This window comes from Bufo bufo, chromosome 3 (assembly GCF_905171765.1).
Source record: "Bufo bufo chromosome 3, aBufBuf1.1, whole genome shotgun sequence".
Classification (NCBI taxonomy): Eukaryota; Metazoa; Chordata; class Amphibia; order Anura; family Bufonidae; genus Bufo; species Bufo bufo.
Window position 1 is genome coordinate 575,075,640 of NC_053391.1, and position 26,540 is coordinate 575,102,179.

The 26,540-nt window shown below is 41.6% G+C and overlaps 1 protein-coding gene and 1 long non-coding RNA gene across 4 annotated transcripts in view; one reads left to right on the forward strand and one right to left on the reverse strand.

Moving 5' to 3' along the window:
• R3HDM2 (R3H domain containing 2) overlaps window positions 1-26,540 on the reverse strand; it is a 174,825-nt gene that overhangs the window by 70,714 nt on the left and 77,571 nt on the right. For all 3 annotated transcript variants that reach the window (XM_040425722.1, XM_040425724.1, XM_040425723.1), the window contains 6 exons: window positions 21,317-21,358; window positions 19,390-19,476; window positions 13,257-13,374; window positions 11,071-11,149; window positions 5,419-5,478; window positions 3,432-3,572 (listed from right to left, as the gene is read on the reverse strand). In XM_040425722.1, the coding sequence (XP_040281656.1) occupies window positions 3,432-3,572; window positions 5,419-5,478; window positions 11,071-11,149; window positions 13,257-13,374; window positions 19,390-19,476; window positions 21,317-21,358 (527 nt within the window). The remainder of the gene's footprint in view (window positions 1-3,431; window positions 3,573-5,418; window positions 5,479-11,070; window positions 11,150-13,256; window positions 13,375-19,389; window positions 19,477-21,316; window positions 21,359-26,540) is intronic.
• On the forward strand, window positions 11,525-25,917 carry LOC120996054. The gene is made up of 3 exons (XR_005777715.1): window positions 11,525-11,559; window positions 25,111-25,116; window positions 25,640-25,917. It is a non-coding gene; the product is annotated as an uncharacterized LOC120996054 (long non-coding RNA).

The window sequence follows — 26,540 nt, forward strand, 5'->3', positions numbered from 1 at the left end:
AATATATGATCCTGAGGTCTAGTGCAATCGAATTGATATTATCGTGACACAGATTTGGTTGCCGATTGACTTATCTTCTGATTGACTTACTTTTTCATATTGGGTCATGCGCCCTGGGATATCCCTTTAAAGATTGCAGCATTTTTATTTATATTTATTATTTTTAAGCTTTTTGTGCAATATGATATGTGTATGATGATATGGTTATATGTTTTTATCTATTATAAAGGTGTTATTCTGGATACAACTTGAACATATGTTTGGTTGATATTGAGTGACCCCCTACCCAATTTTCCTATTTCACTTTCTACCACACCAGCATTTAGGAGTGCTGTGGGGCAGTGCACCTTTCCAGAAGTGGAACAGTGAGTGAGCCACCACTTTGTTCTATATTCTATATGCATGCTAACATAAGAAAGTATAATCTGAGAGATAAAAACATATATCCCAATTTGCTTAGCTCCTCCCTCTGTATTAACATGCTGTATATTTAACATGACAAGGTCATTTTAAAAGGATACTTCCATCAAAAAAGGCATATTTTAAACTCAATATTCATAGAAAACATTTTTTTTTCCAAACTTGTGGCTCTTTCATTTCATTCAAAATGAAATACAAAATACTGTTGAAGTCATCACAAATGGCTTTCTATATACAGATGGATAACCTATTGTCAGGGTACATTATATGCTAGTAAAATAGTAGGTATAGAATTTGGATAACAGCATAAGCTCTATTGGTCTTTTGATAAGCCTAGATAAAGATGCCCGCAGAAGAGAACTGCACTTAGCATAATGTTTAATGCTCTGAGTCACTCATCCCGCTTCCCTCTCTGGTAGAAGTGTATGGTCAGGACCAGCGAGGCTGTCTGCCATGCTAAACGTCCAAACAAAGAAGGGGTTTAAAGAGCCAGGACAGGAAGCACACTAAATGGAGTGACTGTGAAAAATTATATCAAGGAAACCATTCACATTGTTTATAAAAAAAAAAAAAAAAAAAAAAATATATATATACACACACACTGCTCAAAAAAATGTAACTCCAAGTCAATCACACTTCAGTGAAATCAAACTGTCCACTTAGGAAGCAACACTGAGTGACAATCAATTTCACATGCTGTTGTGCAAATGGGATAGACAACAGGTGGAAATTATAGGCAATTAGCAAGACACCCCCAATAAAGGAGTGGTTCTGCAGGTGGTGATCACAGACCACTTCTCAGTTCCTATGCTTCCTGGCTGATGTTTTGGTCACTTTTGAATGCTGGCGGTGCTTTCACTCTAGTTGTAGCATGAGACGGAGTCTACAACCCACACAAGTGGCTCAGGTAGTGCAGCTTATCCAGGATGGCACATCAATGCGAGCTGTGGCAAGAAGGTTTGCTGTGTCTGTCAGCGTAGTGTCCAGAGCATGGAGGCGCTACCAGGAGACAGGCCAGTACATCAGGAGACGTGGAGGAGGCCGTAGGAGGGCAACAACCCAGCAGCAGGACCGCCTTTGTGCAAGGAGGAACAGGAGGAGCACTGCCAGAGCCCTGCAAAATGACCTCCAGCAGGCCGCAAATGTGCATGTGTCTGCTCAAACGGTCAGAAACAGACTCCATGAGGGTGATATGAGGACCCGATGTCCACAGGTGGGGGTTGTGCTTACAGCCCAACACCGTGCAGGACGTTTGGCATTTGCCAAAGAACACCAAGATTGGCAAATTCGCCACTGGCGCCCTGTGCTCTTCACAGATGAAAACAGGTTCACACTGAGCACATGTGACAGACATGACAGAGTCTGGAGACGCCGTGGAGAACGTTCTGCTGCCTGCAACATCCTCCAGCATGACCGGTTTGGCATTGGGTCAGTAATGGTGTGGGGTGGCATTTCTTTGGAGGGCCGCACAGCCCTCCATGTGCTCGCCAGAGGTAGCCTGACTGCCATTAGGTACCGAGATGAGATCCTCAGACCCCTTGTGAGACCATATGCTGGTGCGGTTGGCCCTGGGTTCCTCCTAATGCAAGACAATGCTAGACCTCATGTGGCTGGAGTGTGTCAGCAGTTCCTGCAAGACGAAGGCATTGATGCTATGGACTGGCCCGCCCGTTCCCCAGACCTGAATCCAATTGAGCACATCTGGGACATCATGTCTCGCTCTATCCACCAACGTCACGTTGCACCACAGACTGTCCAGGAGTTGGCAGATGCTTTAGTCCAGGTCTGGGAGGAGATCCCTCAGGAGACCGTCCGCCACCTCATCAGGAGCATGCACAGGCGTTGTAGGGAGGTCATACAGGCACGTGGAGGCCACACACACTACTGAGCCTCATTTTGACTTGTTTTAAGGACATTACATCAAAGTTGGATCAGCCTGTAGTGTGTTTTTCCACTTTAATTTTGAGTGTGACTCCAAATCCAGACCTCCATGGGTTGAAAAATTTCATTTCCATTTTTTAATTTTTGTGTGATTTTGTCGTCAGCACATTCAACTATGTAAAGAACAAAGTATTTCAGAAGAATATTTAATTAATTCAGATCTAGGATGTGTTATTTTTGTGTTCCCTTTATTTTTTTGAGCAGTGTATATATATCCATAAAGGAAAATCTGGCAGCACTCCCTTCAGCAGTGTCGCAGGGTGCAGGCGGTGGTCCCTCGATTCAGGACGGAAGATAAGAAAAAAGATCCGCAGCACTCCTTGAAAAATAAAATGTGCTCTTTATTCACACATATCAAATATTGAAAACGTTTCGGATCTCTCACAGAACCTTTCTCAAGTCAAGTGACTTGAGAAAGGTTCTGTGAGAGAACCGAAACGTTGTCAATATTTGATATGTGTGAATAAAGAGCACATTTTATTTTTCAAGGAGTGCTGCGGATCATTATATATATATATATATATATATATATATATATATACACACACACAAAAACAAAACACTGAATATTCATATATAGGCTGTTAAATTTTGTGGCGTATATCTGGCGCACATTCTGACGCACGACATGTTGCCCTCTTTTAGACCTGGCATGAGTGGGGAAGGGGATGGGGCAGCAGACACGTCTCATTCATCATTTTCTATGCCTGGTTTGGGAGTAGAAAATGGTCTAAATGTAAGACAGCAAGAAAGCTAGCTTACATTTGGATCCAGCACTGGATACACCGAAGTCATGTAGAGGCAGACGTCGCTACATAACTTCATCGATCCTCCGCCTGCGCAGGGGCTTATTAAGAGAGGCGTCTAAACCAGCAGTCTTAATAAATGTGCCCCATTATCTTTTGAAGCAAAAATCTAACAAAACATAAGAACAGTTCTTAATTCAGAAAAAGATATGGATTACTCTAATGATTTTACAAGGAAGAAAATCTAAAAACTACAGAAACACCCAACAATTCTGAAACCTAATAATTCAACACATTATGCTACAATGCGCACTGGTCACTTACATTCGAGTGTTACTGGTTTTATTAATGATCACGGCTTTGCCTGTTTGGTCTACATTATGATCCATGCCAAAGTAGGCAGCAGCACGGTGCAAAAGCATCCTGTGATATGAGGTCATCTGTGGAAACTTCTTAAACTGATTGCTGAAGACAAGAAGAAAAAAAAAAAAAGTAAGATTTAAAGTGAATGTGTCATCAGAAGATTACTTTTCTTTTTAATTTTTCATGTCTATATATATATAAAAAAAATCCTTCAGTTTTCACATTGGCAACTAAGCCCATTAATAGGCACCACTTCTTGTTCTGTACCTATCACTTTACTGCAGTTATCTCATTACAGGCAGCATTGTAATGATACATAATAAAATTAAATTATATTATAATATATATATATATATATATATATATATATATATATATATATATACACACACACACATACATACACACACACACACACACACACACACATACATACATGCACATATATACACAGATAAGACAGGATCCACCATTCAAAATAAGTGACTGTCAAAGCTCATCTATTCTTTCCTCGTACAATGACCCCTGCACAAGTCACAGAGCATGTCTAGAAAACTCTCCCATAGAAGTCAATAAGGTCCCCTCCTGTCCATTGTGTCTATGGACCATCGGGCTGCTGTAAATGCACATTAGAAGGTCAGCTGAATTTCACCTGGCGGGACAACACTGCCCAACACCATAACTTATCATTGACAAATCAGAATAGTGAAATGTGAAACATTAGCCAAAATTATCTGACTAGCAAAATTATTTTTACAGAACTATTTACCCCATGTCAGCTATGGAGGGCAAATAATGGACCTATATTTTCACCTCCAATTTCTCTCTTCTAGCACAAAAGGGGCAAACCACATATCAAACGAAAACGTATTCTTCAGTAATCATCAGTATGTCCATCCTTCCCACCAAAACTTACCTGCCATTTACTTCTGTGGAGCTCACGTAAAGGGCTTTTGTCATCAGGAACATGGTTATTAAACTGGCTGGCTTTAGACGTGTGCTAATGTCAGCTGAAGCCAACAGTCTTTGTCCATTCTTTCTATGTGCCCCCATTTTTGTAACTTTTTTTTATTTTATGCAAATGAGCCTCTAGGAGCAGTGGGGGTGTTGCCCCAACTTCTAGAAGCTCCATTCTCCCTCCTCTGGCCAAACCCTCATCATGTTGACTGACAGGGCCAGGCAATGTTCCCCTCTTCCTGCTTGGCCCTGTCAATCAACATGACGAGGGCTCGGCCAGAGAAGGGAGAATGGAGCCTACAGGAGTAGGGGCAACACCCCCATTGCTCCTAGAGGCTCATTTGCATAAAACAAAAGTTCATTTTTTCACAAAAATGGAGGCACATAGAAGGAATGGACAAAGACTCTTAGCTTCAGCTGACAGTAAAGCCAGCCAGTTTAATAACCATGTTCCTGATGACAGAAGCCCTGTGAATGTCTACTGCGGGTAATGGACCAAAGAGCTATATAATAAAAAATAAAAAAAAGAAGGGGACACGGGGACGGGACCTAATTTCTGAGCACAAAATGCCACTAAGATGTTTCCGTTTACACAGACTTTCCCATCCAGGAGAGGGGATTTACAGAAACAATTGTACAAGTCTGGACAGAAGACCCATCAGGGCTATGAGAAGCTGGCATTAAAACACCATGATTAAAGATTTTGGAGCTAAAAAGAACATAAGAGAACTGTGACTGCACCCATGTAGAAGTCTATGGAAAATGTATTCACATGCTCCATTTAAACAACCTCATTTTGCAGCGTCAGATGAAGACAAAATATCCACACTTTGATGTTTATTTCTAAATAGGTCAAGAAATAAAAATACCTCAACCTCTGGGATTCGCACTACATCACATGCTAAGTGTATGCAGGCTGCCGCCCGAAATTTACATTAGGACTCGATTCTCGCCAAAGACGCGGTGAGGGGCATCAAGGCATCGCACTTACCTATTGTCATTAATAAATTCAAGGATTTCTTGTTCTAATTTTAGCAGCATCATTCTGTCCCTGAGGGAATAAAACTTTAGGTTAGAAACACAAGACTTCTACATCAGTTATATGACAAGAAATAACGCTATAGGATAAATGCAAAATATGTGAACAAAACCCAAACAAACTGAAGTGACCCTGCCATGCGGTAGATGCCTCCAGAGGAGTGGCGACACTGTGCAAGCCCTTATGGCCACTGCGGAGACTCATGCCCAGGATGGCTTAGACAGAACTTCTCCTATTGGTCAAAGCAGACAGCCACTGCAAAAAGCAGCTCTTGCTATAAAGACAGGCATGACTCATTTCAGTGGGCATTGTTTAACACTGCATAGCAAGGTATTAGTGGTTCCTTCCCCTTTAATGTCTTGTAACGTAGTTGGTTAGTAGTGCCTGATACCTGGCCACATTCTTGAAGTATGAAATAATAACTTTGGAATGCTCAATGAAAATAAGCAAATACCGGAGTATCGGCATGGCTTTAAACTAAATTAATCAGTTTCTATGAGGAGGTAAGTTCTAGACTTGACCACGGCGAGTCAATGAATGTCATAGCTTGACTTTTTCAAAGCATTGGATGCTGTCCCACAAAAAGTTTAGTACCGTACAGAAAATGAGAATGCTTGGACTGGGAGAAAATGTCTGTATGTGGGTAAGTAAATGGCTCAGCGATAGAAAACAGAGGGTGGTTATTAACAGTACATACTCAGATTGGGTCACCATTACTAGTGGAGTACCACAGGGGTCAGTATTGGGCCCTATTTATTCTCTTCAATATTTCTGAACAAGGCAGACATAGCAGAGCTGGAGAGGGTTCATAGGAGTGCAACTAAAGTAATAACTGGAATGGGTGGACTACAGTACCCAGAAAGATTACTAAAACTAGAGTTATTTAAGTTTTGAAAAACTGAGGGGAGATCTAATAACCATGTATAAATATATCAGGGGCAGTACAGAGATCTCTCCCATCATCTATAGTGAGGAACAGAAGTATTTAATCACCCTGCGATTTTGCAAGTTCTCCCACTTAGAAATCATGGAGGGGTCTGAAATTCACATTGTAGGTGCAAAAAATGCAGGAAATCACATTGTATGATTTTTAAAGAATTTATTTGTCTTGCACTGCTGAACATAAGTATTTGAACACCTGAGAAAATCAGTGTTAATATTTGGTACAGAAGCCTTTGTTTGCAATTACAGAGGTCAAACGTTTCCTGTAGTTCTTGACCAGGTTTGCGCACACTGCAACAGGGATTTTGGCCCACTCCTCCACACAGATCTCCTCTAGATCTGTCAGGTTTCGGGGCTGTCGCTGAGCAACATGAAGTTTCAGCTCCCTCCAAAGATGTTCTATTGTATTTAGGTCTGGAGACTGGCTAGGCCACTATAGAACCTTGATATGCTTCTTACGGAGCCACTCCTTGGTTATCCTGGCTGTGTGCTTCGGGTCGTTGTCATGTTGGAAGACCCAGCCACAGGTGACCCATCTTCAATGCTCTGACTGAGGGAAGGAGGTTGTTGCTCAAAATCTCACAATAAATGGCCCCATTCATCCTCTCCTTTATACATTGCAGTCGTCCTGTCCCCTTTGCAGAAAAGCACCCCATAAGCATGATGTTACCACCCCCATGCTTCACAGTAGGGATGGTGTTCTTGGGATGCAACTCATCCTTCTTTTTCCTCCAAACACGACGAGTAAAGTTTAGACCAGAAAGTTCTACTTTGGTCTCATCTGACCACATGACTTTCTCCCATGTCTCCTCTAGATTATTGAGCTGGTCATTGGCAAACTTCAGACGGGCCTGGACATGTGATGGCTTGAGCAGGGGAACCTTCCGTGCAATGCATGATTTGAAACCATGACGGCATGGTGTTCTACCGACAGTGACCTTTGAAACTGTGGTCCCAGCTGTCTTCAGGTCATTGACCAGCTTCTCCCTTGTAGTTCTGGCCTGATTCCTCACCTTTCTTATCATCAGTGATACCTCACGAGGTGAGATCTTGCATGGAGCCCCAGTCCGAGGGAGACTGACAGTTGTCTTTAGCCTCTTCCATTTTCTAACAATTGCTCCAACAGTTGATCTATTTTCACCAAGCTGCTTGGCAATTGCTCCGTAGCCCTTTCCAGCCTTGTGGAGGTCCACAATTTTGTCTCTGGTGTCTTTTGACAGCTCTTTGGTCTTGCCCATGGTAGTAGTTGGCATCTGACTGACTGTGGGGTGGACAGGTGTCTTTAAAGAGCTCAGATAGGTGCTACTAAGTTAGATTAATGAGTGGAGTAGAGGTGGATTTTTTAAAGGCACAGTAACAGGTCTTTGAGAGCCAGAATTCTTGCTGTTTCAGCAGTGCAAGACAAATGCATTCTTTAAAAATCATACAATGTAATTTCTTGAATTTTTTTTTTATTCGGTCTCTCAGAGTGGAAATACAATGTGAATTTCAGACCCCTCCATGATTTCTAAGTGGGAGAACTTGCAAAATCGCAGGGTGTTCAAATACTTCTGTTCCTCACTGTATTTATCCCCAGGACTGTGAAGAGGGGGCATCTACGTCTACAGGAAAGAAGGTTTCTACACAAATACAGAAGAGGATTCTGTACGGTAAGAGCAGTGAGACTATGGAACTCTCTGCCTGAGGAGGTGGTGATGGTGAATTCACTAAAAAAAGAGTTCAGGAGGGGCCTGGATGTATTTCTGGAGTGTAATAATATTACAGGCTATAGCCACTAGAGAGGGGTTGCTGATACAGCGAGTTATTCTGATTGCCTGATTGGAGTTGGGAAGAATTTTTTTTCTCCGAAAATGAGGAAAATTGGCTTCCACCTCATGGGGTTTTTTGCCTTCCTCTGGACCAACTTGCAGGATAACAGGCTGAACTGGATAGCTGTATGTACATCTTTTGTCAGTCTTATAAGCTATGCTACTATGCTTTTACTTAACTAACCGTTTCTGAGACTGTCTTCCCACGACACATTGTACTGCATGTTAGAGGTACATTTATTTATAATTTTTAAAAAACATCTAAATTTACATAAAATTTGGGGGAAAAATTGCAATTTTAAAACGTTTACTTTGTGCCAGTCATCTAATAACTCGTACCTCTAAAATTATTAAAAGGTTACACACTTATTTAAGCCACATTATTATCAGTAAGAGAAGGATTGAGCTTTGATAAGTGTTTATAAGGTTTGAGAGCAGAGATAAGGAGCCTGTCAGCTCCCTGTCTGACAGAGCAGAGAGAAAATTTAGATCCTACTAGTAGGGAATCTCAGCTCTGTACATATTTCTAATAAAGACCAATTGAAAAAAAGATTATTAACTCATAATGAGTACAATGCACCAATAAATAATTGCCCCCAAAGGTGTACATAGCCCTCAAGAACCAATTCAGTTCTGAAGTAACTTTGGGGGCCTTAGAATAAACTTTTACAAACTTTGTTAACCCTTTAGGTGCTCCACAAGAATTAAAGGAAAACATTTTTCCTGTAATAAAGCGTTAACAGCCAAATAAACCTCAATAATTATAACCAGACATGGGATGTTTCTGTAAACTATAGTATCAGGGTAATAAACTGCTGTATGGGATTCACTGCAGGGCACAGAAGGGAGGGAGCACCATATGGCTTTTAAATGAAAAGGTTAACTTTATTCTGCTGGTCAATATGATTACAGAGATACCAATTGTATTTTTTTTCATTAACATTTTCGGGGGAAAAAAATCATGAGCCATATTTTTTTTTTACTTTTCTGGTGATTGTCTTGTGTGAGGGCTTGTTTTTTGTGGTGACAGTTTTATTGGTACCATTTTTACAGCATTCACCTGATGGGGTAGATCATGTCATATTTTTTATAAAGTTGGTTGTTACGGATGAGGCTACACAAAATAGGTCTACTTTTTATTTTTGTTAAGTTCTACACAATAAAAGCATTGCTGAAAACAAAAAAATATATTGCGGGCAGCTAATAGCAGAACAAGACAGGGATGGACCTCCCTAGCATCGTGGGTCACGCTAGGGAGGCTTGTCCCAATTGCGGCCTGCTATTTGCTGACCCCCCGTCGCCGGGTGTTTTGATCCACGCGACGGGGAAATGCCGCGGCCGTGCGGGGTTCAAAAGCAATGCGAGTGCTGGGGAGCGGGGTAAGTATATTCCATATGAGAGGCCCAGGCATTACAGGGGTCATTATAGGGGTTAGATAACCCTTTTAATTTTACAGATCGTAGACTTAAAGGGGTTAACCTAATTTTTATGTCTGTATGCAAGTTGTAAGTCACTATGGTAAAAGAGCCACAGTGAAATAAGTAAGAAATTGAAGGACTTAAGACTAACTAAAATTTTTGCAATTCTGTCCTATCTAGCCTAAATCGTGAACAAATTTCTAATATGTCCTTAGGATTCACAGCAGAGTATGCTTTGAGAATTTCTTCCATAAGAACAGTTGCTATAACCACCAACATTACCAGTGCATGTAGCCATGCTAATAATAAATACTCCACCTGTGTAACTGGGAAGAGAGCCACAAAATGTGCTATTTGTGAGGACTAAAGTGACAGACTAAGAAACACTAGGCTAAATTACATTAAAAGTGTTGGCCCATCTGGGACATTGATAGCATGTCACTAGGATCTGCCATCAATGTCAGATAGAAGCCGGGCTCAGATCCACAACTATCCACAGAACAGGACCCCAAAAAGGTGGGGAGAGGGATAAATCTGCTATTTCTGGCAGTCCCAGAGTGGAGAATGGAGAGGTGACCGCATTGTGCCGTGCGCTCTCCATTCACCGAAAATAGCAGAGCGTACTCACTCAGTAGTTTTCGAAACTCCCATAGTGATGAATGGTAAGCACGTCGCCCATGAGCGGTGTTCTCTTCTTAATTTCGGAAGGGGGGGGGGGGGGTCCTGTTTTGTAGATGGGAGCAGGGCCCCTATATGACATTGATGGCATATCCTAGTGATATGCCATCCATGTCCGAGAGCAGGGAGAGCAGGAATTCATGACCATGACTCTTCTCAGGTGGCCGTGACTCTTTTCCAGGCCCAGTCTGCAAGGATTATGATGTTGCTTCTCGGCAACCACTTACTTTTAACTTAGAAATGACAGACCGCTGAAATCAACTCACCTGTCTACTTTATTCTGCCGTTAGTATGGGCAGCATAAAGTTGATGACAGGTTCCCTTTAAAGCAGGGTCCCTCTACTGAAGCGTTTTCCTAATATACCTCATTAGTGTTTTCATTTCCTCCTCCAGATAATTCTGCACAGACTGCACAGGGTCCGTGCTGCACGCCGCTGACAGCTCTGTGGCTCCTAGCGATTAAAACAGGTTTGCAGCTGACACTTCCGTTTTGAATACGGGCTCTTAGGAGACAAAGCATCCTCTCCTTCATTATGTGAGCATCCATCTCCGCATACTAAAACCAGCACCACTGCCCCAGGGTATGGCACTACATTATAAGGAGCTCTGTGAGCTCCTTTCAAGGAGCTCTAATGAGCAGTATGGGCCAAAATCACCCCACCTGTCCAAAATCTAGAAAGTACGTCAAATGTTTTGGGGATTTATTATCTATGACAATGCTGAAAATAGAAATATAAAATTGCAAGCAAAATATATACCTTGGGTTATTCTTCAGTGTGTTTACTAAAAATTCATGTACGTCTATTCCTGTAGAGTCTGTGTACTCTTGACTAGAATCTGTAAGGATAAACATAAAAGTTACCACAAATAAGAGGGAAATAACCCATTAAAGCAATTACATATACAAGCCGTTAAACAGCGCTGATAAGCAGCATTGATTGCACTTCAAGCCTTATTCACATCAGTGTGCAGCACTCTTCTGCCAGATCTGATGAAATCTGCAGCAGGGGAGAGCCTCCAGCAGAAATGTCAACATGGTCTTAAAGGGGTTCTCTGGGAATTAAGAAAATGAAATTACTTAAATATTACTTTATTATTAATATATTCTCAAATACCTTTTATTATTTATAATGGCTAGTTTTGTCTGGGGAGCAATCATCAGGGGAAACAAAATGGCCGCCGTCCTATCAGTTCACACAAAACCTGTCCTGATCACACATGAGGACAAGTTCCTTCACAACACTGAGGTAAAGAGCTGCCTCATCCGCCTCTCTGTTCTAATTTTCAGGGATTATGATCCTGAATACAGATAAGAACTTTAGCTTAATCTCTGGGGAATTTAGTTCATGAGGAGACATGAAGTACAGAGAGGACTGACAGGACAGACTGTGGTAATGTGGGGCTGTGGTAATGGAGATGGTAAACAAATGCTGCTGCTCATTAGCCACACATCACCCTCCTCTCATGTCTCCTCATCATTTCCATTCCCACAGAGATTCACCTGTATTCAAGATCATGATTCTTCACAAGCAGAGCAGAGAGGAAGATGAGGCAGCTCTTTAGCTCATTGTGGTGAAGTAACTTGTCCTCTTGTGTGATTAGGACAGGTTTTGTGTGTACTGATAAGACAGCGGCCATTTAGTTTCTCCTAATGATTGCTCTCCAGACAAAACGAGCCATATAACTAATGAAAAGTATTTGGGAAAACATTGCAAGGCTTGAACACTTAGGGCACATGCACACTAACTTCTTTTTTTTCCGCCACTGATGGGCATTTTATGCAGTTCTGAAGCAGACCCATTCACTTCAATAAGGCCACAAAAAATCTATCGCTTAGGGTATATATTCACATTCTGTGGGCATCACATTGGTCTGAGTGGGACTTGAAAAAAAATCCATGTGCATGTTGTAGAAACAATCTCAGACATTTCTGGCAGGTTGAATCGTGCCAAGGAAGTGAAGAGTATTCTGCAGTAAGGGTACAGAGGGGTGTTAACTAGTTGGGGGGGGGGGGGTGTACCTGCACAGTCTCACTCTATCCAGTCACTGCTGCCATTGTCAGTCTGTGCAGGTACACCCCCCTAACTGGTTACCACCAGCATTTTACTTATCTTGTTAAAAAAAAATGTCCCCGGGTGCGCTTTAACTAGTCCTATGGGCCAGTTGGCTGCAGTGATCAACGTCTGGTGTGTAAAAACTACAAAGGTGTTAGAGGCATTTATGTGCACTTGTAGTCTTAGTGCCATTTTTGGTGAACTTTTTTCAGTAGCAAAAACACCAGCTCTAGATCTTAACTGAAAGTCTACTGGAAATATGAAACATGGTACATTCAAGTGTTTGAAAAAGAATTATGTTCAGAGAACAAAAAGACACTAAAAATGCCATAAAAACTATGCGGTATGGAAAAACAAAACAAAAAAAAAAACAGCAAGCTTCTATTGTGACTTTTTAGTGAACAAAAAAGTCAGAGCAAATTTGTGTGTGTAGGGGCCCTTAAACTATTACGCTAGTTTCACACGAGGGTTAAAATCTTCCAGCAGGTTGATCCAGCAGCGGAACAGGCTTAAGAAGTTCGTGGTATCTGGCATAGCTGGATACTGCCCTTCTCCACCGAAGCCCATTGACTATAATGGGACCCAGTGGGGATCTGGCATTAGTGCTGGTATTCACCTGGACAAGAACAGTTGCAAGCATCGGTTTTTGTCTGGCTGAATGCCGGCACTAATGCCCGAAAGAGGCCGGGTACCCGACAGGTCTCATTATAGTCAATGGGGCCTGGTGGTGCTCCGACCCTGTCCGGCTATGCTGGATATGATGAACTCCAGCAGACTGTTCCTCTGCCGGAAGATGTGAACAGTAGTGTAAAAGTAGCCTTACCCGTCCAAGACCATCAAATTCTGCTCCATCACATTCTCCATGTCTACACAGTAAAATGAACACCAACCTCTAGACAACATTTTCTTTGGCCCCTTCTCTTTATTTTTTTCCTCCTTCTCAGACCCATCTTTGCAGGATTTCTCCTCCTTATCAGAAGGGCAGCTGATATGCAACTGAATGACATCCTGCAAAACAACAAAGATCAGCGCACATAATACAGACATATCCCACCTCAAGACAGAGCCTGTATTTCTGCACACAGATGTACAACGCAGGTGCCCATGAAGCTATTCTTCACGTTATGAATTTAGTGGAAAAAAGGTACATTACGAGATGTGGCACATTTTTTCTCTTTTGGATTTGTATAAAATGTTTTTTTTTTTTTTGTTTTTTTTAATAGCAACAATGCATGACAATACAGAAGTATTGTGTTGCATTGTAAAGGGGATCAGACCCCCAAAGTTGAAGTCCCAGAGTGGGAAATAATTAAGTGAAAAAAAAAAGCTAAAGAAATAAAGTAGACATCAGGTATCGCTGATTCCCTATTGACCGGCTCTATAAAAATATGACATGACCTAACCCCTCAAGTGAACACCGTCAAAAAATAAAATAAAAACTGCTAAAAAAAACTTTTTTTTTTTGTCACCTTACTAAAACGAGATTTTTGTGGACTCACCTGTAAAATCTCTTTCTCGCTTAGTTAATTGGGGGACACAGGACCGTGGGTATAGCTGCTGCCTTTCACTAGGAGGCGACACTAGGCTGAAAAGTGTTAGCTTCTCCCCTGCCAGCTATACCCCCTCCAGCCCGGAGAGAGTATATCAGTTTTTAGCTTAGTGTCATAGGAGGCAGACCTCCCTGCTTGCAGGGCGGCTTCCTTTTGTTTTTTTTTTCCTTTTAGGTATGGAAAACTGAGTCGCCTTGCCTCTCTGTCTACCCAGGGAGCAAGACCGGTGTCCGTTTCCCTCACCGCCCGACCTCCCCCAAGAAGTAAAGGTGGACCAGGGCAGCCTAGCTCCCCTGCCTCCCGCCAGCCAAAGGGTCACCCTCCCGCCATACCAGACTCCTGCCACTACGAGCGATAAAAGTGCAAGACCAAGCGATCAAAAAGGCATATTCCCCCAAAAATAATACCAATCTAACCGTCGCCTCATCCCGCAAAAATGAGCTTCTACCTAAGACAATCGCCTAAAAAAAAAAAAAAAACTGACTCTCAGACTATGGAAACACTAAAACATGATTTTTGTTTTACAAATGCTTTTATAGTGTTAAATGTAAAAAAATAAAATAAAATAAAAAAGTAGACCTATTACGTATGTAACAACCTGCTCTATAAAAATACCATATGACCTGACCCCTCGGGTGAACCCCATAAAAAAATAAACACGGTCTCAAAGCCATTTTTTGTCACCTTACATCACAAACTGTAATAGCAAGCGTTCAAAAAGTCATACACACCCCAAAATAGTACCAAACAGTCATCTCATCCTGCAAAAAATTAGACCCTACCTAAAAAGTATACATATTAGGTATTGCCGCGTCCGCGACCTGCTACATAAAAATACCACATGATCTAACCTGTCAAATGAACATTGTAAATAACAAAAAAATAAAACGGTATAATATAGAGCAACCAAAAATCATATGTACCCTAAAATAGTACCAACAAAACTGCCACCTTATCCAGTAATTTCCAAAATTGGGTCATTTTTTTGGGTTTCTACTCTAGGGGTGCATCATAGGGTCTTCAAATGTGACACGGCAGCTTAGAATTATCCCGGTGAAATCTGCTTTCCAAAAATCATATGGCGTTCCTTTCCTTCTGCGGCCTGCCGTGTGGCCGTACAGCAGTTTACAACCACATATGGGGTGTTTCTGTAAACTACAGAATCAGGGCAATAAATATTGGAGTTTTGTTTGGCTGTCAACCCTTGGCTTTGTTAGTGGAATTTTTTATTATCAAAATGGAAAAATCTGCCAAAAAAGTGAAATTCTGAAATTTCATCTCCATTTTCCATTAATTCTTGTGGATCACCTAAAGGGTTAAAGTTTGTAAAATCAGTTTTGAATACCTTGAGGGGTGTAGTTTCTAAAATTGGGGCATTTTGGGTGGTTTCTATTATGTAAGCCTCACAAAGTGACTTCAGACCTGAACTGGTCCGCAAAAAGTGGGTTTTGGAAATTTTCTGAAAAATTTCAAGATTTGCTTCTAAACTTCTAAGCCTTCTAACGTCCCCAAAAAATAAAAAGGCATTCACAAAATGATCCAAACATAAAGTAGACATATGGGGAATGTAAAGTAGTAACTATTTTTGGAGTTACTACTATCTATTATAAAAGTAGAGAAATTGAAATTTGGAAATGTGCAGCTTTTTCCAAATTTTTTGTAAATTTGGTATTTTTTTTATAAATAAAAAATGAATTTTTTTTTAACTCAATTTTATCACTGTCATGAAGTACAATATGTGACGAGAAAACCATCTCAGAATGGCCTGGATAAGTAAAAGCGTTTTAAAGTTATTACCACATAAAGCGACACGTCAGATTTGCTAAAAATGGCCTGGGCAGAAAGGTGAAAAATGGCTGGGTCCTGAAAGGGTTAAAGGCCCATATACCTCTATAGGCTTCATACATGTAAATAAGGTCTTAAAGCAAAGTTCCAGCGAAATTTTTTCCAAAATAGTAAAAATACTGCTCTTGTTATTTTTCCAGGAATATTTTCAGCCAAGGAGGAGCCCGAAATAAGACGCTGGGTGGCTGTATTTTTTTCTGGCTATACCGTAACTCTATGTCTCTGTCAAAATAGCTGTATGAAAGTTTTTGGGAGTTTTTTGTAGGCAAATAGGCTGTGGCCTCTCCTGAGATGTCTGTTTAGTAACTACTTACATTCTCCATGAAATGACCGTTCTGGAGCATCTATTCGTACAACGCTGTAAGGTACAACTCTGTGTTACCAGTTGGGGATGCAACCCTGCAGTCTACTGGTGGCACTGATTGGACAGTGTCAGACTGCGCCAGGACACAACTGGTAACACCCAGATAGACCTTTACTGCTGACTGCTGGCAATTCGAGTGGCAAAACCTCAAGTAGGAATAATAGTGGAACAGCACAACAGTTACTAAAATAGACATATCAGAGGAGGCGACAGGCTTTTAGGTAACTTTATGTCTTCTATGTTTTTTACAGATGTCCAGTGGTTTATTAGAACCATAACTGGACCACCATAGAAGCCTCTTTGTTTGTGTCTTAAAGGGAGTCTATCACCAAAATTGGACGTTACACACTGCTTACATGGCGCTCTAGCACAACTACCAATGATTCCAATGGTACCTTTGTTCTTTTGTTGTGACTTTCACCAGCTGAAAAACGATGTTTAATCCATATGCAAATGAGGGCTCGCAAGTGCCCAAGGGCGGGGATCATGGTGTAGGTTCCCAGGCCACTCTGCCTTTTTTTTTACATAACTCCCCCCAAGCCTCTTGCTTGTTCCGCCCTGCAAGTCCGTTGAGTTATCCCCAGTACCGGCAGAGATCGCAAGAGTGCGCAGTTTCAATTTCTCTACTTTTATAAAATAGATAGTAATAACTCCAAAAATAATTACTACTTTACATTCCCCATATGTCTACTTCATGTTCAGATCATTTTGTGAATGGCATTTTATTTTTTGGGGACGTTAGAAAGCTTAGAAGCAAATCTTGAAATTTTTTAGAAAATTTCCAAAACCCACTTTTTAAGGACCAGTTCAGGTCTGAAGTCACTTTGTGTGGCTTACATAATAGAAACCACCCAAAATGACCCAATTTTAGAAACTACACCCCTCAAGGTATTCAAAACTGATTTTACACACTTTGTTAACCCTTTAGGTGATCCACAAGAATTCATGGAAAATTGAGATAAAATTTCAGAATTTCACATTTTTGGCAGATTTTCCATTTTAATAATTTTTTTCTAGTAACAAAGCAATGGTTAACAGCCAAACACAACTCTATTTATTGCCCTGATTCTGTAGTTTAAAGAAACACCCCATGTGTAGTTGTAAACTGCTGTACGGGCACACGGAAGGGCGCAGAAGGAAAAGAACGCCATATGGTTTTTGGAAGGCAGATTTCACTATAAAAATTTTAAGCTGCCGTGACAATTTTTTAGTGTCTCCATATTCTGAAAGCCGAAGTTTTAAAAAAAATAAATTTGGGCGACTGTCTTATGTAGGGGCTCTTTTTTTCAGTATGAGATGATTGTTTTATTGGTACTATTTTAGGGTGCATATGACTTTTTGATTGCTTGGTATTACACTTTTTGTGATGCAAGGTGACAAAAAATAGCTTTTTTGAAACACTACTTTAAAAAATATTTTTTACAGTGTCCACCTAAGGGGTTAGGCCATGTGATATTTTTATACAGCAGGTTCTTATGGACGCGGCAATACCCAATATGTATACTTTTTATTTAAGTTTTACACAATAACAGCATTTTTGAAACAAAAAAAATTATGTTTTAGTGTCTCCATATTCTGAAAGCCATAGTTTTTTTTATTTTTGGGGCGACTGTCTTAGGTAGGGTATCATTTTTTGCGGGATGAGATGATGGTTTGATTGGCACTATTTTGTGGTGCATATGACTTTTTGATCGCTTACTATTACACTTTTTGTGATGTAAGGTGACAAAAAATGGCTTTTGACACAGTTTTTATTTTATTTTAGTGTTCACCTGAGGGGTTAGGTCATGTGTAGTGTTGAGCGAACTTCTGTTTTAAGTTCGGCATCTAAAGTTCGGCTTCCGGTTAGCGGAGAATCCCGATATGGATTCCGAATTCTGTTGTGGTCCGTGGTAGCGGAATCCATAATGGCCAATTATTGATTCCGCTACCACGGCCCACAACGGAATTCGGAATCCATATCGGGATTCTCCGCTAACCGGAAGCCGAACTTTAGATGCCGAACTTAAAACAGAAGTTCGCTCAACACTAGTCATGTGGTGTTTTTATAGAGCAGGTTGTTACGGACGCGGCAATACCTAATATGTCTACTTTTTTTTAATACTTAACACAAAAAAAGCATTTACAAAAAAATAATCTAATTTTAGTGTCTCCATAGTCTGAGAGCTATAGTTTTTGAATTTTTTAGGCAATTGTCTTCGGTAGGGGCTCATTTTTTACAGGATGAGGTGACTGTTTGATTGGTACTATTTTGGGGGACATACGCCTTTTTTATTGCTTGGTGTTGCACTTTTAGTGATGTAAGGTGACAAAAAAAATTGCTTTTTTAGCACAGTTTTTAATTTATATTTTTGCTGGTGTTCACCTGAGGGGTTAGCTCATGTGATATTTTTATAGAGCTGGACAAAACGGACGCGGCGATACCTAATATGTCTACTTTTCATTTTTTTCCCTCTTTTTTTTTAAGGAAGTATTTTTTTACTTGAAGCATGGGGGCTGGGCCTCTTAAGCCTCCGTACATGAAGGGCCCCAAGCCTTGGAATGGCTTGGGGCTGCCATGGCAACCATAGAGTCCCCGCCACAGCAGAGCGGGGACCCGATGGATGAGGTGAGGGAGCACAAACCTCCCATATGTCGTGGTCAATGCTGACCGCGGCATATGAGGGTTTAATCCACCGGCATCGGCGTTCTCATTGGTGCTGGTGGATGCAGCAGCTGATCGCAGCACCGCACACGGGGGGAAGGAAGGACCGCAGGATGAGAATGCTCATCCTGGGGCACTAAGTACAGGCCCTTTAGGACGAGCATTCTCGTCTTGGGTCCTTAGGCCTCCTGCACACGCCTTGTGGCCGTGCTGTGGCCCGCAAATTGTGGGCCGCAGAGCGAGAACACCGACTGTGGGGAAGCCACAGCGGATTGCGAACCCATTCACTTTTATGGGTCTGCGATCCGCCCGTTCCGCAAAAAGATAGGACAAGTTCTATCTTTTTGCAGAACAGAAGTACGGGACGAAACCCCACGGAAGCAATCCATAGTGCTTCCATAGGGTTCCGTTCCGTGCTTCTGTTCCGCACCTCCGCATTTGCGGACCCATTGAAGTGAATGGGTCCGCATCCGTGATGCGGAATGCCCACGGAAAAGCGCCCGTGTATTGTGGATCCCTAAATGCGGTCCGCAATACGGCAATGGGCAGCACACGTTCGTGTGCAGGAGGCCTTTAACGTGTTAAAGGCAACTTAAAATGTTTACGTTTCCCAATTTCACCTGAGGTTCCACGGAGCCATCCACAAATGGTCCAGATGACTCTTCACACACAGCTAAGCTTCTCACCAATTTTAACTTGGAGTTTGACTAAAGAGAAAAATAAAATTATTATTTATCAATAAAGTGTCACAAGGACTTTTTCGTGCATCCTGAGGGTCTATACCTTGTCATTATGGAGTCATGCACAAGGCTGTAGTTTCTGTCCGCATCCGCACGTCTATTTTGCGGTCCCACAAAAACTAAAATAGTGCATGTCCTATTCATTGCCCATTTTGAAGACAAGGATAGGACATTTCTACAGAAGTTAGAAAACAAATGGTGGCATACAATCAGCGGGGGATCAGTGTTTTGCGGATCCACAAAACACTTGCGGCCGTGTGCATCAGCCCTAAGGGGAACACACAATACTTGTGTCAAGGAGGCTTCCTATTACATGTGAGTAGCTCCTCTCAATGCAAAGCCCTGGTCTAGTAAGAGTAGGATTGTTTTTGGGACACACATGCATTTACCCATTTCCCTCTCTTCAAAAGTTGGATGGCAACCTCTACCACTTGTACCATCCAGCAAGAGTAAAGCTCATCTGAAAGCTTGATGCCACAGTGTGATTTTGTCCACAGAGCCATTTCCGTCCTAGGGCAGCCACTGAGCGACATGTCACATTGTGGGAGACGGAATAGAAGCTTCCTTCTAACAGGGGCACCACACAATTAGCATGGCGGCACACTGTAATAGGTTTTTAGTCGTTCAAAGACAGACATATTGCAAATCCTTTATACTACCAACAGCTCATCAGTCTATGCCTATTACTATAAAGATATAGGCAACCCCTTCAAAAGCCAGGCGTGGTTCTTCTCCCAGCACAACAGCTGATTTTGAATGGGGAAGCCATGGGTGACCAGGCAGCGCAAATGTAGTATTATATCATGGCCGTCCAGATGAATGGCCTCACGTCATACAAGAATGGCTCAATTCCACCAGAAGGCCATCCAGTTACATACAGTAGATTGAATTTCCATTCTGGGCTATAGAAAGGGGTCCCTAGCAGTCGACACCTCTTTGTGAAGTCCATATGGCCTAATATGCCCATTCTGAGGCAACCCTTTTAAGTACAATTCTGTATGCTAAGAAGTGTTTTTTACACACTGAATGCACCGATATCCCTTTAAGTGCCATGAAGTAGTAAGACAGCATTGTGCATCAAGCATATACAATTACATGCCCTGTCTATTCTTTCTTTCACTGGGAAGCCTCAACATGACGGTCCCTTTTTTATTTGAGACTGAAGCCGCAGTTGATGATCTGATGGCCATGGATCTGGCTTCTGAAAACCAATGTGTATGTAAGCCGACTACATCGCAATTACTAATAAAGCCTTTGTTGATATTCTGTGCCATGCTATACTTCACAAGCCATGCCCAAATGTTAGGCAAATCTTCACTGCTGTCCACATAGAGGTCCTGTCCATAAGATGGCCGCTGATGGAGGTCATCTTAGCCTCCTCCCTTTTAAACACGCTGCACCTGCAATAAACACTCAACAGCGCAAGTGAAATGGCAGCTGCAATGTATTGGAATGGAGGAGACAGTGATTTCCCTGATCACATGACCCTCTGGCAGCGGCCATTTTATGGACAAGACCTCTGTGTGGACAGCACTAAAGACTTTGCAAACAAGGGTACACACCTTATGAAATATAGAAAATGGCACAGAATTTTAACAAAGGTTATATCAAAGGGCCATATAATAAGCGGCCAACCCCTTTAAGTGCTAAAGGGTTATGGGGTTCCAAAGAGCATTGCATCATTTTGCATCCATTTTAGTGATCATGGGGAGTAGTTATATAACAAAGTGCTAAAATGAGATGACGATTAGTAGTATCTGGTGCTTGTTTTAGAGATGTGGGTGGTGCGAGTTAAACTTAACTGTACCTTGGCTCTCTTCCTGGCATGTCCGTGGCTGGGATTCCGCCTCTACACCATTGGAATAAGTACATGAGGGGAGAGAGGAAAAACAATGAAACAATAAATGTAACAGATAAACCAAAAGCATGCAGCCAGTTTACACACTCTGCTTGTTTAATTAATCTATCACAGATTGAAGATTATGCACAACTGACATTGAAATATGAGTTTATAGTTAACTTCAGGAAAGAAAAAAAAAGGCACTCGTTTCAGTATGAGATCATCAATCCATCAGTCATTTCCTACACAGTCTCCTGGGGCTCATTTCAGAACTTTCGCATGTGGATGAGTCACTCCCAGTACATGCTGGTTGTGAGGTCTGTGTGCCGAGGATGCTGCTATCTTCACTAGATCTTATGCATCAGCGCAAATTAATTTCTGAACAGATTTTGCCTTCTACAGCTCATGAGGAATGTTTTTTGAATTGTACTGACAGACACTGACGCTAAGGAGTGGGTGACTGCTGTCCCCCTGCATGGTTTGCTCTGGGTCAATTGCTTTCTCTCTACACTTGTACATAACCCATGTGATCTATCTCTCCTCCTATAAACTGCCATGCATGCGTTGCTCCATATCTACAGCCTGTGTGTTTTTTTCTTCCTGAAGACTTTGAAGCTTTCTTCCCTCTCCACTCTCTGATCTGCTGCATACAACCTCCTCTATACTCTGGTGCTATCTGTAACACTAAGAAAGTGGCAGAGAGTGAGAACAGACAGAGCCAGGAGCAGTGTTCTGGTGGCTTTATGTTAGATTCAACATGGCATTCATCTAGGTGAAGGAATTACGCACACATTTCAAAATGGTAGATTATGTTTAATAAAGACTATTTAGACAGTTCCTTAACCCCTTAAGGACTCAGCCCTATTTCACCTTAAGGACTTGGCCATTTTTTGCAAATCTGACCAGTGTCACTTTAAGTGCTCATAACTTTAAAACGCATTGACTTATCCAGGCCGTTCTGAGATTGTTTTTTCGTCACATATTGTACTTCATGACACTGCTAAAATTGGGTCAAAAAAGTTAATTTTTTTTGCATAAAAAAATACCATATTTACCAAAAATTTAGAAAAATTAGCAAATTTCAAACTTTCAGTTTCTCTACTTCAGTAATACATAGTAATACCCCCAAAAATTGTGATTACTTTACATTCCCCATATGTCTACTTCATGTTTGTAGCATTTTGGGATTGATATTTTATTTTTTGGGGATGTTACAAGGCTTAGAAGTTTAGAAGCAAATCTTGAAATTTTTCAGAAATTTACAAAAACCCAATTTTTAGGGACCACTACAGGTCTGAAGTCACTTTGCGAGGCTTACATAATAGAAACCGCCCAAAAATGACCCCATTCTATAAACTACACCCCTCAAGGTATTCAAAACTGATTTTACAAACTTCGTTAACACTTTAGGTGTTGCACAAGAGTTATTGGCAAATGGGGATGAAATTTGCGAATTTCTTTTTTTTGCCTAATTTTCCATTTTAACCCATTTTTTCCACTAACAAAGCAAGGGTTAACAGCCAAACAAGACTGTATCTTTATTGCCCTGACTCTGCCGTTTACAGAAACACCCCATATGTGACCGTAAACTACTGTACGGGCACACAGCGGGGCGCAGAGTGAAAGGTGCGCCGTATGGTTTTTGGAAGCCAGATTTTGCTGGACTGTTTTTTTGACACCATGTCCCATTTGAAGCCCCCCTGATGCACCCCTAGAGTAGAAACTCCATAAAAGTGACCCCATCTAAGAAACTACACCCCTCAAGGTATTCAAAACTGATTTTACAAACTTTGTTAACCCTTTAGGTGTTGCACAAGATTTAATGGAAAATAGAGATACAATTTCAAAATTTCACTTTTTTGGCAGATTTTCCATTTTAATATTTTTTTTCCAGTTACAAAGCAAGGGTTAACAGCCAAACAAAACTCATTATTTATGGCCCTGATTCTGTAGTTTACAGAAACACCCCATATGTGGTCGTAAACCGCTGTACGGGCACACGGCAGGGCGCAGAAGGAAAGGAATACCATACGGTTTTTGGAAGGCAGATTTTGCTGGACTGGTTTTTTTGACACCATGTCCCATTTGAAGCCCCCCTGATGCACCCCTAGAGTAGAAACTCCAAAAAAGTGACCCCATTTTAGAAACTACGGGATAGGGTGGCAGTTTTGTTGGTACTAGTTTAGGGTACATATGATTTTTGGTTGCTCTATATTACACTTTTTTGTGCGGCAAGGTAACAAGAAATAGATTTTTTGGCACGTTTTTTTTTTTGTTATTTACAACATTCATCTGACAGGTTAGATCATGTGGTAATTTTATAGAGCAGGTTGTCACGGACGCGGCGATACCTAATATGTATACAATTTTTTTTATTTATGTAAGTTTTACACAATGATTTCATTTTTAAAACAAAAAAAATGTTTTAGTGTCTCCATAGTCTAAGAGCCATAGTTTTTTCAGTTTTTGGGCGATTATCTTAAGTAGGGTCTCATTTTTTGCGGGATGAGATGACGGTTTGAGTGGCACTATTTTGGGGTGCATATGACTTTTTGATCACTTGCTATTACACTTTTTGTGACGTAAGATGACAAAAAATAGCTTTTTTTACACCGTTTTTATTTTTATTTTTTTACGGTGGTCACCTGAGGGGTTAGGTCATGTGATATTTTTATAGAGCCGGTCGATACGGACGCGGCAATACCTAATATGTATACTTTTTATTTATTTATTTAAGTTTTACACAATGATTTCATTTTTGAAACCAAAAGAATCATGTTTTAGTGTTTCCATAGTCTAAGAGCCATAGTTTTTTCAGTTTTTGGGCGATCTTGGGTAGGGTATGATTTTTGCGGGATGAGATGACGGTTTGATTGGTACTATTTTGGCGTACATGCGACTTTTTTGATCACTTTTATTACCTTTTTTGGGAAGTAAGGTGGGCAAAATTTCAATTTCCTAATAGTTTTTATTTTTTTATTTTTATGGCGTTCACCGTGCGGGGAAAGTAACATGACCGTTTTATAGATCAGGTCGTTACGGACGCGGCGATACCAAACATGTGTAGGGAATTTTATTTTTTTCATTTTTAATCAGTGATAAATGTGTTTTTGGATTTTTACTTTTTTTTCACTTTTTTTCACTTTTTTTTTGACCCAGACCCACTTGGTTCTTGAAGATCCAGTGGGTCTGATGTCTGTATAATACAGTACAGAACAATATATATTGTACAGTACTGTATTTTACTTACACTTTGTCTGAACAGATCTCTGCCTTTAGCACAGATCTGTTCAGCACCATGGACAGCAGGATGCCTGAGAGGCGTCCTGTTGCCATGGGAACCTTCCCCGTCTGCTCAGAACTTCGCAGACGGGGAAGGGTAAGGAGGGGATCTCTCGGGGGGCTGTCTGGGGGCTCTCTCCCTCTCCATCGGGGGGCTGCAAAGGCACAGCAGCCCCCCGATGGGAGAGGGAGGGAGCTCCCTCTTACTGTTAACTTTTTCCATACAGCGGTCTGTACGGACCGCTGTATGGAAAGGGTTAAACGGCTGACATCGCATCATCGATGTCAGCCGTTTATACCAGGGTGCCAGCAATGTGCTGGCACCCTGGTATCCCCACTAGAGACCAACGATTATACAAAGGGAGGCGGGCGGGGGATCGCGATCCCGCCTGCCGCACCGCCCGCCTCCCGCACCGCCCCCACCGCCCACAACTCCCCCCCTGCACCACCCGCCGGCAAAAAATCATGCAGGGGTGCAGGGGGGGGTGTAAAATATATATTTTAGGGACACTAAAGCTTCTGATCCCCGCGGTCAGGGCCCGCGGGGATCAGAAACTGCACAAAGCGCAGCAAACCGCAGGTCTGAATTGACCTGCGGTTTTCTGCGATCGCCGATGCGGGGGGGTCAAATGACCCCCCCCTGCATTGTTACGGGATGCCGGCTGAATGATTTCAGCCGAAATCCCGTTCCGATTAACCCCTCGGGCGCCGGAATACAGATTTCAAGTTATGACGTACCGGTACGTCATGGGTCCTTAAGGACTCGGGATCCATGCCGTACCGATACGTCCTAAGTCCTTAAGGGGTTAAAGGGGTTCTCCAGGAATTAAGAAAATTAAAATACTGAAATATTTCTTTATCATAAATATATTCCCAAATACCTTTAATTAGTTATAATGGCTCGTTTTCTCTGGAAAGCAATAACTAGTAGAAATAAAATGGCCGCCCTCCTATTCCTATTAGAAAACCTGTCCTAATCACACAGGAGGACAGTTACTTCGGCTAAAGAGCCGCCTCATCCTCCTCTCTCCCTCTGCTGGTCAGGGATTACGGTCCTGAATACAGCTTATAAGATCTTTAGCCGAATCTCTGAAGGAATGGAGTTCATGAGGAGACATGAAGTACAGAGAGGGTGGACAGGACAGACTGTGGTAATGGAGACTGCATACAAGTGCTGCTGCTCATTACCCCCACCTCTTTTCTGTACTTCATGTCTTCCCATGATCTCCATTCCTACAGGGATTCAGATGAAGATCTTATAAGCTATATTCAGGATCATACTGTAATCCCTGACAAGCAGAGAGGAGGATGAGGCAGCTCTTTAACTCAATGTTGTGAACTAACTTGTCCTCCTGTGTGATCAGGACAGTTTTTTGTGCACCAATAGGACAGCGGCCATTTTATTTCTCCTAACAATTGCTCATTAGACAAAACGAGCAATTATAACTAATGAAAGATATTTGGGAATATATTTATAATAAAGTAATAAAGTAATAAAGTATTTTCATTTCCTAATTCCCAGAGAACCCCTTTAACTTTTCATTTAGAAGGCAAATAAACAATAAAAAAGTTCAGTGCAAAGGGGTTCATAGTCTTTAAAGGGGCTGTCCTACCAGGGACATTTATGGCATATCGATAAAATATGCCATAAATATAAGATAGCTCCAGGTCCCAAAGGTGGGACCTGCATTTAATTCAAGAATGGGGCCCTGAAAAGCACATCAGACATGTGCGGCATACTCACTATGCACAAGACAATGTTTTTTTTCTTTTTTTGGTAGTCCTAACAGTAAGTGGAGAGCAAGTTGCACAAGCGTGGCCACCACTGCATTCACCACTGTGGAACTTCTGAAAATCTCTGAGCCAACACTTGGCTATTTTTACAAGTCCGATAGTGTTGAATGGAGAC